This window comes from Augochlora pura, chromosome 1 (assembly GCF_028453695.1).
Source record: "Augochlora pura isolate Apur16 chromosome 1, APUR_v2.2.1, whole genome shotgun sequence".
Taxonomy (NCBI): Eukaryota; Metazoa; Arthropoda; class Insecta; order Hymenoptera; family Halictidae; genus Augochlora; species Augochlora pura.
The window spans coordinates 10,003,187-10,017,803 of record NC_135772.1 but is presented as its reverse complement, the minus strand read 5'-3'; the positions used below and the strand labels follow the sequence as shown (position 1 = coordinate 10,017,803).

At 31.2% G+C, this 14,617-nt stretch overlaps 2 protein-coding genes across 3 annotated transcripts; both read left to right on the top strand.

The window, feature by feature from the left end:
* The first annotated feature begins 1,209 nt into the window (after positions 1 to 1,209).
* On the top strand, positions 1,210 to 9,836 carry Esyt2 (extended synaptotagmin-like protein 2). Of its 2 annotated transcripts, none has more exons than XM_078178053.1 (17): positions 1,210 to 1,367; positions 2,358 to 2,761; positions 2,841 to 2,981; positions 3,536 to 3,612; positions 3,696 to 3,762; positions 3,842 to 3,987; positions 4,072 to 4,192; positions 4,289 to 4,459; positions 6,455 to 6,549; positions 7,180 to 7,228; positions 7,299 to 7,388; positions 7,460 to 7,546; positions 7,620 to 7,778; positions 7,868 to 8,020; positions 8,104 to 8,230; positions 8,349 to 8,628; positions 8,702 to 9,836. In XM_078178053.1, the coding sequence occupies exons 2-17, from the start codon at positions 2,429 to 2,431 to the stop codon at positions 9,027 to 9,029; spliced, it is 2,424 nt and encodes an 807-aa protein (XP_078034179.1). In that variant the 5' UTR covers positions 1,210 to 1,367; positions 2,358 to 2,428; the 3' UTR covers positions 9,030 to 9,836. The 2 variants fall into 2 exon arrangements, with proteins under 2 accessions (XP_078034179.1, XP_078034187.1); XM_078178061.1 differs by lacking the exon at positions 6,455 to 6,549 and adding an exon at positions 4,953 to 5,038.
* Positions 9,837 to 10,131: 295 nt separating this feature from the next.
* Positions 10,132 to 14,574, top strand: LOC144468013 (EF-hand domain-containing family member C2). Its single transcript, XM_078177109.1, has 14 exons — positions 10,132 to 10,272; positions 10,375 to 10,539; positions 10,862 to 11,012; positions 11,183 to 11,406; positions 11,608 to 11,850; positions 11,938 to 12,164; positions 12,259 to 12,447; positions 12,519 to 12,661; positions 12,904 to 13,100; positions 13,235 to 13,371; positions 13,591 to 13,704; positions 13,781 to 13,960; positions 14,127 to 14,229; positions 14,325 to 14,574. Exons 1-14 carry the CDS (start codon positions 10,219 to 10,221, stop codon positions 14,481 to 14,483), a joined length of 2,286 nt encoding a protein of 761 aa, XP_078033235.1. The 5' UTR covers positions 10,132 to 10,218; the 3' UTR covers positions 14,484 to 14,574.
* The last annotated feature ends 43 nt before the right edge of the window (positions 14,575 to 14,617 follow it).

The window sequence follows — 14,617 nt, the reverse complement described above, 5'->3', positions numbered from 1 at the left end:
CACTTGCCAACCGACTGAAGCCCATCTCGGTCTGCCTAAGCGGCGGCGACGGAAGGAGAGAGGACTGCACTCCGAGTTTGAGCCGCGTTCGAAGTAACGAACAAACTTCGATGATTCTATAACTAATTCGAAATCGATATTTAAAAATTAAAATTTCGTGCTGCGTGTCTCTGATAGCGCGCCAATCGAATGGATGCACAAAAAGATTAAGGCCGCATGCACAGTGGCATGAGACAAGTTACATCGTTCATCGGTGTGATTCGTTCCACATGTAGTTGTGCTGATTTCATGCACCCTTGCTCACTCGTAATTGTTACTCTTTTTCTTTGATCGTGACAGGGCATTATTTCGCCAATAAATCGCTAACAAATCAGAATAAAGAGAACTCCTATATGAACCCTCGCTAACGGATCGATCTGTGGCCTGAAGGTGTACAGAAGTAGGACTTCTAACACTATTGCAGTTACATATTTATATTTCTAAACTCAATTAACACACATCAACCAATAATTAACATTAATAGAACTGATATTCTATACGGAAGGTTCATTGTAAAAAACAGTATTCACTTCAAGTTTCATAATATAAAATTTTAAAGTTGATATTTCTTAGTATATTAATTTTAAATTGTTCGTTGCTCGTAACTAAAAGTCTTGTAAAAATGTATAGGAAAATTATACTGTAACAGAAATTTTTCTATACCTCGTATTGCTGTTAACTGAGTTTCATTTTTTTAAGCAACAATCATAAACTCGTAAGATGAGCATATGAGATAAGTTTTCAATAAAGATAAATTTTAAACTACTACAAGTATTTGTAATTGAATAAAACAATTCTACTGTTCTTTCATTTAGCAATCGTTTTCTGTACTAAAATTATTTGTGCAACAAAAAATTGTTCAAAAAGAAGATGAAAAATACAAAAGTAGCCTTTATTTCACTTTTGTTTTAAGGAATTAAATGTAGTAAAAGTTACAAATTAAAAAAATAAATGAAAACAATCACAGAGATTTTATTTTCAAATAGGCATGTAACATGTTTGAATAATTACACACTAAATACGATTCGGGTACAATTTATAAAGTTGATGTGTTAGAGACGATCATGTTCTTTTTCTATAAGTGTTAAGTTAGCTACCAAAGCAATGAAATTCTATTTATACAGACACACAGGTATACTTTGCAAATTGTGTATGTGTGCGTGTGGATATGTATATGTGATATGTAGTGTATCACTTCGTGACTCACTTCGAGAGGTTCTGCATAATACATATTGCAATAATTGATTGGACCGGAAAACATTCTATTATACTTGCTGTCTCGCAGTTGCATGAAGTTATAAACACTATACGTACAACTAAAAGTTAATGTAAGCATTATCTTCAAGACAGAATTTATATCATTTTTTAACATAATTAATAATGTTTGTACACACCTTAATATTTGCATGCATTAGTTACTTATATTTATTTAGAATACTAAATTGAAGATAGTATAAAACATGCAACAATACATATTCAAGAAGTACAATCCGAAATAAAATGATATTAAATATTGTACTGCGTATTAAACACATCTTATCATAGTGTTTCTATGAAAAACTGGTGACTCATTTTTGCTAGAAATTTTGTTAATTCAGATACAAAATTTGTATCTAAATCGATGGATACATTGTGTACATATTTTTCCGTATATAAATTTTCCAAAAATAGAATTTCGTTAATATTTGAATAAGAAAGAAACATGGTTAGCTAGTTTTAGGTATTTTACTATATTTAGTTACAAACTGTTATGAATATAAATTGCAGTCTATTAATAAACACTGATGTAGTTAAAATATTAAATTTCATTTAAGGCTTATTTTATTTTATATTTGTTTTTATATAAAAATCTGTAATCTTCTTTTCTTTTCCACATAAATGATCTCAGCTTCATTAAAAAATAAGATTTAACCAGGAATTAAAGATACAAATTCTAAGCTTGTTGTAAATATTTATAGTTAAGGATATTGCTTAAGGTATACAAAGAATTACATCTTTGAGTTGAAAGTGTATGTATGCATACATAAGTAAATTATCTAATCTATATTAAAGAATTTGATAGCCCATCGATAACTCAAATATTTGACACAAGAAGATATAATTGATAAAGGAATTTTCTATGACTCATGTTTTAAAACCTACCTAAATAAATCTCTTGTTAGAATTGCTATTTCAATTCTTAATTCCTTCATAAGTGCAATAATATACGTAAAACTCATTTTTTAGCAATATGTTATTATTATTATCGTTAAAGTATTTAATTTATCATTTCGGATACAATTATTTAATATGTTATTTTTATGAATCTCCTTTTCCAGAGTCAATGCAAACAGATAAAGTTTGTCAAAGTTAATAGAAAAAACTGGAGGATAATTATTATAATATATAAATGGAAGGCAAATGTGAAGATAATAATATTGCCAAGCCAAATCCTTGGCCATACATGAATATAGGTTCATTGACTATATCATTTTTTACCAAATTGGCAACTGCTGGAATCATTTGGGGATGCGGATATTTAAATCTTAGTATAGCATGGTTGATTGCTCCCATTGTTTTAGCAACATGGAAAGCAGAACGAAGAAAAGATAATGAATTAAAGGCAATCACTGCCAAGGCAAGCATAATGGCAAAAGAAAAGGAGTTGATAATGAGTCGATTAGATGAATTACCTTCTTGGGTTTATTTCCCTGATTTTGATAGAGCTGAATGGTTAAACAAAGTATGTAGCCCTTGTTTAGAAAGTATTATTCTGGAATCTTCAATTTGTATTAATTTCAATTACTTTCCTTTCACATCAGGTTCTGTACAAAATATGGCCAAATATAAATCACTTTGCTCGAGAATTATGTAAACAGAGTATAGAACCAGCTATTGTTGAAAAATTGACAGAGTATAAGATAAAAGGATTTCAATTTGACAGATTGGTTTTAGGACGTATTGTAAGTGGATTTCAATATTTTACTCTAAATGATTTTTGTTTGTAATAGAGCTTCAATACTCATTAAAATAGTTATAGTTATTATATTCATGTATAGGGATAAGTAGCATATCTTGATTAATTGTTTTTTCATTAGTGTAATAATATTTTCAATTTAAAATATTTATTTACTGCTACATAAATAATGTTTCAAGCGTTTTATTACATTAATTTTATTTATTAATTACATAAACAATAATTATATCTTCATACATCTTGATACATTTAAGTTGAGATTGTAAAAAATCATATAGACACAAAATGCAAAAAGAAACAAACTGATTCATGTCTTTTAGTATTTCGAGTGGGGAATCACATGGCACCACTAGTTTTTTAATGCAAGAACATTTTTAAGGTTATTTCTAAATCATCTTTTTTTGCATCAGAAATCTATATTTTTTATTTTTAAATCATAGCCTATATAAAAAAAAGTGCATAACTTTTGTTTGAAACATTTTTTTGTTAGTTCAGTATACAATATATATTAAAATTATTTTAGTATTAACATGTTTACAGCCCCTGAAAATTTATGGTGTCAAAGCATATGATAGAAATACTTCAAGGAATGAAGTTATAGTAGATGCTGATGTTATGTATGTTTTATTCATATTAATTATATTTTGAATATTCCTTCTTTGCTATGGATATTGATCTAATTGTTTATGTAATATCGTAGGTATGCTGGCGATTGCGATATTACATTTTCTGTTGGAAATATAAAAGGCGGTATTAAAGATTTTCAGGTAAAAAGTCGTAATTATACCTTTCTTCTGTATTCAGTGTTTTATAAATTTAGTACTACAATTTATTACTAACTTTTAGATTCGTGGAATGATGAGAATAGTCATGAAACCATTGTTACCAGTTATACCTATAGTTGGAGGTGTACAAGCATTTTTCTTAAACCCTCCTGCTATTAATTTCAATTTAGTAGGAGTAGCAGATGTCCTTGACCTACCTGGATTCAAGTATGTTTAATTAATTTTCTTTACTTGATATATGTTTATCTTTTACAGAAGGAAAATACAAACAATCGCATATTTTATTTACAGCGAAATTTTAAGGAAGACAATAATAGAACAAGTAGCAGCTTTCGTTGTACTGCCAAATAAAATTGTTATACCTTTAAGTGATGAGGTACCTGTTGAAACATTGAAAATGCCTGAACCAGAGGTGAGTCTTCCTTATGATTACTTATTATGGTCTGTTTTATAAAATTATGAATAATGAAAATATAAAACATTCATTATCTATCACATTGTTGTGTAGGGAGTTTTAAGAATACATGTAGTAGAAGCAAAACATCTTATGAAAAAAGATATTGGTATGTTGGGTAAAGGCAAATCTGATCCATATGCGATTATAAGTGTTGGAGCACATGAATTTAGAACAAAAACCATAGATAACACGGTGAACCCAAAATGGGATTTCTGGTGTGAGGTACGCATGACATATTATCATAATAACTTAGACATTAATAGTATTTATTGCATGTGCTTTGCTATAATTTTTTTATTGTAAGTCTATTAAAATTTCAAGTACAGCATCTTTCAGATGGTAAGAAATAGTATTTTATTCAAATAAAGCACAATACAGTAGAAAGAGTAGAGCAAAATATAGAATATTTTCAGGAGCAAAGTTAACTTATCATTTTTTAGATTTGATTATTAATATTTCTTTCATGTTTTCTTTTTTTATATAAAATATGTCCATAGTTTTGTTTTAGTTGTAATGTGTTGCTGATCTAACATTTATCACTATGATTTACTGAAGGATTTACTGACTACAACATTATTTCAAATGGAATAGTAAAATGCAGTTGTTAGTTTACGTGTATAGATCAGAAACATTCTAAAATCGCGTCAATCTTATTTAATTTCATATTTTGGTATGTATGTGTGTATGTGATGTGCGATGTGTTATGTGGAATTAGTGTGCCGTCTCATCGGCCATCGCTCAACAAATTACTGTGCTGCTGTGGGACTATGATGATACCAAGGGCGATGAAAGTCTTGGAAGGTATGGATAATGATATTATAAAAATTTTTTTACATTTTATGGTAAATGTAAAATTATTATAAAAAAAGAACTGCAGTCTTAAATTGTACATTGTATTGCTCTTTTATTAAGACACGTCAAAATAATAAAGCAATAATCTAATAAGAAATATTAATGGTAGACGAAAAACTGTTCAAGCAATTTTTAAAATTTAGTATGCCATTTCAATATTAGCATTGTTATTTAATATTTTGATATTATTTCTATTTAAAGATCACCTACACTTTTTCGCAATATATTTTTATTCACATTAACACCATTAAGGCAGTCACTGTTATTTGTAAAATATGAGCATGTTGGTGTTGCTTTTGATTACGGTGGTATTGCTCATGATATTGGATTTATGAGTGTTGTTTGTGTCACTTCACTGTGTGAGCAATTTTATGCTTCATCATAAGATTTCTAACAGTAGAATAGGGTTTAGACTTATTTCTTTAGTAATACATTCATTTTTTTTTCTGTCTTAGTATAATAATTTTTCAATTTATTTATATTCATAGTCATTTTATGTGGCGCATATACAATAATAATTATGATTTATAACGAAATTGTAATTATTATTATTATACGAACGAAAGATTTATAAAGCATTATCTTGATCTTTTATACTTTATATACAACATAATATTGACACACAGGCTGTGATCTGCTCATGTATAATGCAGAAGGCTAAGGTGTCTCTGTGGGATAGGGATGCAAGCATTCCATGTGTTCAGTATGATGACTTCCTTGGCAGGTAGTTGATGGGTTTATAAGATATTGTAACAATTTTAACAGCAGTTACGAATGTTGATCTACTAATTTTTGCACGTTTGCATTATGTTTATAAATCTTTCTTACAATATCAATGTAATTTTCCATAATTTGTGTTCTTTTGTTCTAACAAATTGTTACATTAAAATGTGTATACATATGTATAAATGTGCCATTTGCTTATGTGACATTTTTTGTATCATTACTCTAGAAATAATTTTATCTTAGCTATTAAATTTATTGTATGTTTCGTTGTGTTATATATGTTTTATTGTATTAAGGTAGTCTTTAGCTACAGAAACTATGTTTTGAATGAAAAATATTCTTGTACTGGATGATGCTTTTCTCTCAAAGGTTCCACAGAAAAATTTATAATTGTAAGATAAAGACTGCCTTAATGTAGCATAAGTTTTAGTAATTTGTATGTGACATTGTTTATTCTTGTTTTGTATATTCTTGTTTTCTATAATTTAATCTTAGATGCAAAACCTTTAGTTGATTTGCTGATCTATTTCAACTTAATAATTTTAAAACTTTGCTTTTAGTTTATTATTTAGATTTATGAGAGTGATTAGGTGACTGTAGTTGTCAAATAAGAAACTAAACTAGATTGTATGATGACAGTTTATAGTGGATAAGAGCTTGGGGGCCTATTACAACAGAGTGGTTGCCCATCTCTTTGACAAAGACAACGCTGGTCAAGATGATCCACTTGGCAGGTATTGCTACTTGCAGCAAGTACATTTTTCCAGGAATAGAATGCATTTGGAGATTCTTCTATAATTAGTTTAGAGAAACTACTATCTTTAGTTACTGTAGATTGAGCGCTTGAAATCTTGATCTTGAACTACTTTGAAAAATGTAATTGTACTATCAGTATGGTGCATGTTATGAACAGGTATTCATGAAACATGGTGAAGTTATACAGTAAAAAATTCACGACGTCTATGTGCTCTTTACAGATACAGTGAAACAAGAATTCATTGTCACCACATTACTCTTCTCATTTCTTTATTAGTTATACATTTGAAGAAACAAACTTTTATTAACGAAATAAATCAATTCTCTATAATGCTGCTTACATGACTATGAATGTATGTAATGTAAAATATATGGTTTTTATTTGCGAAATGAATAGCATGAAAATGAAAGGGAATTGCTTTTATTGGATGCTTCATAATTGCATGAAGCATGTCTAACACTCAGCACCTAGGTCATCAATCATACTTGCATATTCATCGTGATAAAAAATGATAAACTTAAATATAATATAAACTAATATAAGCGTTATAAGCAAAATAAATTTTATTTTTACTAAATACGCTATTTTTTGTGCTGCAATAATATAGAGCTAGTATCGAAGTCAGTCGAGTGAAGAAGAAAGGAACTATCGATACGGTAAGCAAAAAATACATTAGTTATATTACAGAAGTAAACTTTGCAATAATAACCGAAAATCATTTTTTAGTGGGTTTCATTAGAGCAAGCAAAACATGGCATGGTTCATCTACGATTAACGTGGTTCCAATTTTCTAAAAATATTGCTGACCTAAAAGCAGTATGTATTATTGAAGAATGCAATCATAAATATTGAGAAACTGTTAATGTATACAATATTTTTACATGCAGGCTTTGATGGAAACTCAAGAACTGCGAATAACATCGATGAGCACAGCTCTTCTTGTTCTTTACATCGATTCAGCAAGAAATTTGGCGGTAAGAATATAAAATTGGCGCATGAAGCGTGAAACATATCCTAGATTCGGCAGCAAACAAATTTTAATTTCAGTGTATTCGAGGAAATAAACAACCCGATGTTTATCTCGAAGCGAGTGTTGGAGGCGACAAAAAAAGAACAGTCACCCAGTTACGATCTTGTGATCCGGTGTGGGAAAAAGGTTTCACGTTTTTAGTTAGCAATCCGGAAACCAGCGTTTTACACATGAAGGTTTTACAAATTTCTACACAAATTTCAGTTAATTAATTCTTTCTGCTGTAAACATGTTATATCTAATATATAAATATATAAACTTTTAGATTACAGATGAAAAGACTAGTCTCGTTGTAGGAGAAATTAATTATAATATTTCTCTGCTTCTGAAGGAGAATAATTTTGAAATCACACAGCAGCCTTATGATTTGCAAATGGCTGAGTCTGATAGCAAACTAATACTATCTATGTCTTTAAGCGTACGTTTCTTCATATTGTTGAAATCATTAAGTAAGCTAGAAACATTGTGTTTCTATTCTACGTATATATCCTTTTCTCACAGATTTTGAAATATGAAGAACCTGAACCTACTTCGGAAGAGGATGATGACGATCACGACATTACTCAGCTAAATAAAAGAATTGAACGCCAGGAATCAAATATTAGTAATACGTTATCTTCTTCTAGTCGTAAGTGATGTCACACTATCCGACAAAAATTAATTCGAAAAATACATGCACATACGATAATTGTGGAAAATAAATAATTATAGACAGGGAAATGTATCACGTGATAATATTTTTTCAGTTCCACCTAGTCCGTTGAAAAGACAACCGTCAAAGGAGTCAGTTAAGAGTTTACATAGTACTGGATCAGTTGCAGGCAATGCAATTGAAGAAACAGGTTCACCGAATGAAGAAGTAGTTGTTATTCATACCGTTTCATCTCTTACAGGAAGTCCTCAATTACTTCATAGAAACTTAAGCATAACATCATCGTCAGGCGATGCTAAATTGGGACGAATACAATTGTCGTTGCGTTATAGCGTTCAAAGGCAAAAACTTATAGTCGTAGTACATAAGATAGCGTAAGTAGATCATATAAGTTTAAGAATTTGTAAAATGTGTAGCTTACATGCTGATTCTATTCTATTGTTGTAGTAATTTACCTCTGCCACATAATGATCCGTACAATATACCAGATCCGTACGTAAAACTCTACCTGTTGCCGGACCGCCATAAGGAAACCAAACGCAAAACAGTAGTGATGAAGGATAACTGTAATCCAACTTTTGACGAACAATTTGAATATGTTGTTTCTCAAGGTGATCTGAACACCCGTACGTTGGAAATCTCGGTGTGCACCCAGAAGGGCTGGTTATCTGCTGGCAGCAAAGTAATGGGCCAGGTGCATATAAATTTAAGTGAAATCGACGTTACAAAGTCTTCTACGAGCTGGTACGATTTGCAACCAGAGACTAAAGACTAGAAAAAGAAGAAACGCAAGTGGAGATTCGCACAGTGGTTCATATGTTTCTGAAAACTGCTTGCTGCTGAATTTTCATAATGCAATCATTCGAAATGTCAAAAGTGAAGTGATCTAATAAACAAAACAAGAATCGCAAGACGTCGATTTGCTATTTGAGACTTTACAAGATATATGAAAGTATCAACAGTTATTTCTATTTATTTATATTTCGACCGTCCACTGTCACTTAATGTTTTGTTTCCGTACATGCCATGTTCGCCGTTTTATATTATTTGAGCTTATAGAATATTTTTATGATAGGGAGTGCCATCGAAATATTCTACTGTTACCAAATATTTACGTGATGTGCACAAGAATATATGCATAATATTACTATCGTACACACGCTACTAGTTTAGATAGTTAAGAATCATGCGACTTAATATTTTATTAAAAGTTTTTATTAGAGTTTAATTAACGTTGAATTATTATGTTGTTTTATGTTTAATATTACAAACGCTGGATGTTTGTCTTTTGCTTTTGCTACGCTTAACTTCTGCTCTATTTTGTTACTAATTCTTATATATGTAATACTAACTATAAACGAAGCATTTATATATCATATACGATATACTACTAAGTTTATGATCTGTTATGTAATTCTATAATCTGCACATTATGTAAGAGATATAATGATCAAAAATACTGATCAAAGTTTATGAATAGCATAAGCTATTAAATGAAATTAATATAACATATACATATATAATATGTTATGTTTATACAAGAGTTTTTGCTATATTGTATATTACTATATCTAATATATGCAGCAAAAAGTTTGTGTTTGTTGTGTTTATTTTAAATGGTAACCTCTGAGTCCAAGAAACGTACCTCAGCTATTATGCCCAGTTAATTCAAATGAATGTGGGGCTGTTTTCAAATCGTTACGTCCATCCCTTCGTGTCATGAATTAAATATTGTACCAGTATAAAGTTGCATCAACGAAAGTTAAGTTCAGCATAAAGTTAAATCATGGTTCTTCCTCCTTTCATATTTAGTCAATGGAACTACATATCTCCTAGGAAACAATAGCAGCAAATAGGGGGAGGTGTCATTCGTTTACCAGCAATGTGAGGTTGTACGTTGTACAAAGTGTACTAGTTAATTAATTAATACGTATTTTAGTGAGTTAATTGTGCATTGTTGCATAATGCAGCGCGATCATATGCTTCCTTGTTTACCTGGATATAATTTCGACACAAACGTAAGTTTCTCTATGGGTGTAGTTTTCGGAAACCAAACATGTATTGCAAAGTATTCTCTGAAGAAAGCTTAAAATATGTTATTATATATTCCATATTTATAGCTTGGCCGTACTAATTTTCGCAGAGATCAATATTTTGGTAAAATACATGAAGGAGTTTATTATTTATCAGACAAAGCAGATAAAGGAGATCCCGTTAATTATCCATCAGTGTATCCTCGTGGAGAAGCACAAGAATTACCGTCATGGATCGCTTACGATGGACAAGTATAGTGATTTTTAACTTGCAGAAACTAAATTGTGATCGTTGTTTCCATATTTAGCACATTCAGGATACAAACGATACAAAAATTTAATTACCCCATTAGTTTCTTGAAAACCAATTGTTACCAGTGACTGTAAGCAGACAACCTTCTTAAATACTATGTACTTATGGTAATCATTCTCAGGTGTACATTCAAAAATTTAATTCTCATTTTGAATGTGTTAAGTAATAGAATTTGAATTTATATAATCAATTAAAATGTTAAATAGAAGATGTAATATGCATTGAAACATATTTGTTCTTAAAATTGATACATTCTTTTAGAGATTGATGTTTAAAGCTTTTTTTCAAGAAACCGTTCAAGAAAGATGGAAAACTGCTTATCAAATACGCGTAGTAAATATCAGCTTCTTTTTAGAGGATGGTACAATGAAAGTTACTGAACCTCCCACGAACAACAGTGGTCTTGAACAAGGTTCGTTTATTATTTCCTTGGATTCCATTGTTCTTACTATGCATGTATTCCGTTATTTTTGTGAAACCGTAAATTTTCTCACGTCAGTATCAATTAAAGTTAAAACTTTTGAAATTACTCCTTTGGTTATTTTTTCGTTATATTATTAAAATATTTATTATTTGCTGTAGGAGTTTTACTCAAGCGGCAGAGAGTCCCGATGCCGAATCCTGCGAAATACAGATATTACGACATACTTGATTTAAATATTGGTAAAGAACCCGAGATTTTCGGGAGAGTTTATAAGATCGTCGATTGTGACAAATTTACAAGACGATTTTTGAATCGCATGGGTATTCCAGTCCCAGATCCCATTAATATTCCCAAAGATCCGTACACGGAATTACAGAAATCTGTAAGCTTGTAATTTGTATTGTGTAAAAGATGAAAGTTTATTCAAATAGCTTTGTAATCAAATCTACTCTGTGAATTTTTATGTAAAAAGCTAGTAATATCCTTTCTGTTTGGAAGATTTGCTAGTTGTGTAATTTATCTTGATTAGATATCTTTTCATTGTGAGAACTTTTGATAACCTATGATTTTTGTACTGAAATAGGAAATATTTGCAAAAAAACCGAATCGAAAGATTGACACCCGTGGAGATTTCCTAAAGTATGATAAACAGGTACTTCGATTTTATGGTTACTGGGATGACACCGACAATCTTTTCGGTATTATTCACGATCTCGAAATTCATTACTACCTGTCTGATAATACAATGGCAATTAAAGAGGTTGTGCCACCGAACTCTGGACGAAATTCTGGCTCTATGTTTCTGCATCGAATGAAAGTTCCTAAAGTACCGGATTTTGTATTACCGATAACTGTACAATACGCAACGTCTTATTAAAGTGCGATATATTAAAAAATTAATTTCTATACACAGTTCTTCTCTGAATTGGATACACTCGGATCGAATGAACCTGTTAGCGTCTTAAATGTTATGGGTGGCGATACATCCAGTAGTTATTACACAATCGATCCATTGAACGCTGGAAAAGAAAATAAAGATACTTACAAGGACAACGAGCTTGGAATTGGTGCTCAGATAAATATTTTTGGTAGGATTATTGTTATAACGGATATGGATGCATTTACGAAGGATTATTATAGGTGAAACATAATAATAACATTGATATGTTAAAGATAATATTAATATTATATAAACGTGTAAACATATGTTTATAAATATTTTACTGCATGAAAGAACGAAGTATGGCGTAGACAACTTGACTTCTTCGGAGCGACCTCGAAAAGACGATGTTTACGTGGAGGTGCAGAAATATATTCCACCATACAACGGTTATGGCAGCTACGAAGACTCTCTTGGAAATTGTTTCTCCGTAATGCCACAGCCACCCAAAATGGACCTTATCAAATTTTTATATCATGACAAGTATTTACTTGAAGTCATCAAATCGTGATACCGGTGTAAAATCCAAGATTTCATTTTTCGTTCGATTTCAGGCAAGGTTTCGACAGCCATGTTTTGAGATTTAGAGCTAGGTTGATATCGAATATACCAGAAAACGAGGATAGATTGTTTATAATAAGAGTCTTCCTGATGGATGATACGATTTCTATTTTTGAACTGGCAAGAAGAAACTCTGGTAAAATTCCATTCCTATAACATTTACCCAATATGTTTTCTTATTATTTTCGGAAAGATGTATCATTTATCCGATTTATGTATACAAGAGATTTTGCTGATGCCGATTAGATCAGAGAACGAATATTGTTACATTTTATGATGTCGATATTGCATAAACATCGTTTTATTTATGATTCAGTCGCCATAGCAGTTTTGGAGACGCTGGTTTATAGATGGCAGAAATGGTTGTTGTATTTATAGGTTTTAAGCGCTGCCTTTTCCTGAAAAGAATGCCGGTAATGCTGCCTAATCAAGAAATATTCGCGAGCAGAAAACCGGATTATTACAAGCCAGAAGATTTCTATATCGGAGCACGTGTTAACTTGAACGATTTTATCTTCGAGCTCACCTCGGCCGACGTTTATGCCCTTCGTTACATGGAATTACATTGCGATAAGGTTTCGTGATTTGTGTCCTTCGCGCTATTTTATTATTCCCCGTGCTTCGAACTCGACTCGCCCGATTAGCGTTCTTTACGGCTTTCATTTTCCACACGCGCATCACAGAAATATTGAGACATTCCATTTTTCAGTTCCCGCAAAGTGATGCCAAACGGATACTAGCCAATCTGCGGCAAATTTTGAAACCAGTTTACAAGGAATTTATAGAACTTTATACTCCTGCGAAAAAGGACGACGACCTTCAGACATTGTCCTTCAAAAACTTAAGGTGCCTCAGTTTCTACTAAAATACTCTTAATTAAAGAAGTCATTTTATGTCTTCATAGTAACTATTGAAAATTATTGTTAATTTTTTAAGATATTCAATAAGTATTTTATTATAGTATATGTATATAGTATGTACAGTTATATGTATTAATGTATCAGACCATACACTTACAGGTACTCTGCCATTTTTAATTAATATTTTACAAACTTTTTGATTCAGTGAAATTATTCAGAAGTACTCGGAAGGCAAAATAACGGAGCACGAGATAATTACAATAGCGCGACACTATTCATCGGATGAGAAGAAAGAGTTTTGTAGTCGAGAATACGTGAGGTAATCAGGTCTATGTTTGCCGACATAATATGGACAAAAATGGACACAATATTCCTTCTTTAATCATTATTTTTAGGGGATTAATGCATACAGAGCTGTCCCGAAATTTATGGATGGAGCTAGATCGTCTGGAAGAGGATCTTCATCACTGGGATAGGGGATGTACAGGATGTTTACCACGTGATACGATTTATAGTGTCCTTCGAGGAGCTAGAATACCAGCTGACGTGGAACTTATAAACTCGATGCTTGATCAGTATGCGAACTATTAATATTTTCATTTGATTCAATTATCAAGCAACCAGTTTTAATAAATCTATGGAAAGCATTAATTGCTTTAGAAAGAAATGTTATAACGCTTGATAAAGTGACACAGAGAAGGTCCGTAAACTGTTACTTACAAAACTATGTTTCTAATATAGCATTAAGAGACACGAAGGAGGAAAATTGGACTACAATGACATGTTGCAATTCATGAACGTAAAAATTAATCCTGTCCCAGCACAGCCGCCAATAAACGTCAAGGTAATTTTCGTATAGATCAGACCGATTTTTCAGTTGCAAGTACAATCGTTTAAACTTGATTGATTTGTGTGTACTATGTACTTTAAACTTTCTAGACTGCACTTTGGTGGGCATCGGAGAAAGAACCAGAATGTGGCGCTGGTATAAATTGGCGTGCGCTCGTAAATGATTTAGACATCAAAGATGACGACGGAGAGTTTGATGAAACGTCGAAGTCGATAACGAATCCAAAGTGTATTACACTTGGATCTTAAAAGACCATTTCTATTTTGCCTATACATTATTATAAATTTTATAAGGATTGCAATTTTAATCTACCAGTTTTATAGTATATTGTATACATATATGTGCACTTTATCGAGTATGATCGTCACGCTCGGAGTGAATA

Excerpts from the sequence above, each read along its gene's own strand:
- Esyt2 (XM_078178053.1), top strand. The coding sequence starts at position 2,429 with ATGGAAGGCAAATGTGAAGATAATAATATTGCCAAGCCAAATCCTTGG. Across the intron at positions 2,982-3,535 it reads GATTGGTTTTAGGACGTATT|CCCCTGAAAATTTATGGTGT; the intron begins GTAAGTGGATTT and ends ACATGTTTACAG. Across the intron at positions 8,021-8,103 it reads TACTATCTATGTCTTTAAGC|ATTTTGAAATATGAAGAACC; the intron begins GTACGTTTCTTC and ends CTTTTCTCACAG.
- LOC144468013 (XM_078177109.1), top strand. The coding sequence starts at position 10,219 with ATGCAGCGCGATCATATGCTTCCTTGTTTACCTGGATATAATTTCGAC. Across the intron at positions 11,851-11,937 it reads ATCGAATGAAAGTTCCTAAA|TTCTTCTCTGAATTGGATAC; the intron begins GTACCGGATTTT and ends TTCTATACACAG. Across the intron at positions 12,662-12,903 it reads ACTGGCAAGAAGAAACTCTG|GTTTTAAGCGCTGCCTTTTC; the intron begins GTAAAATTCCAT and ends TTGTATTTATAG.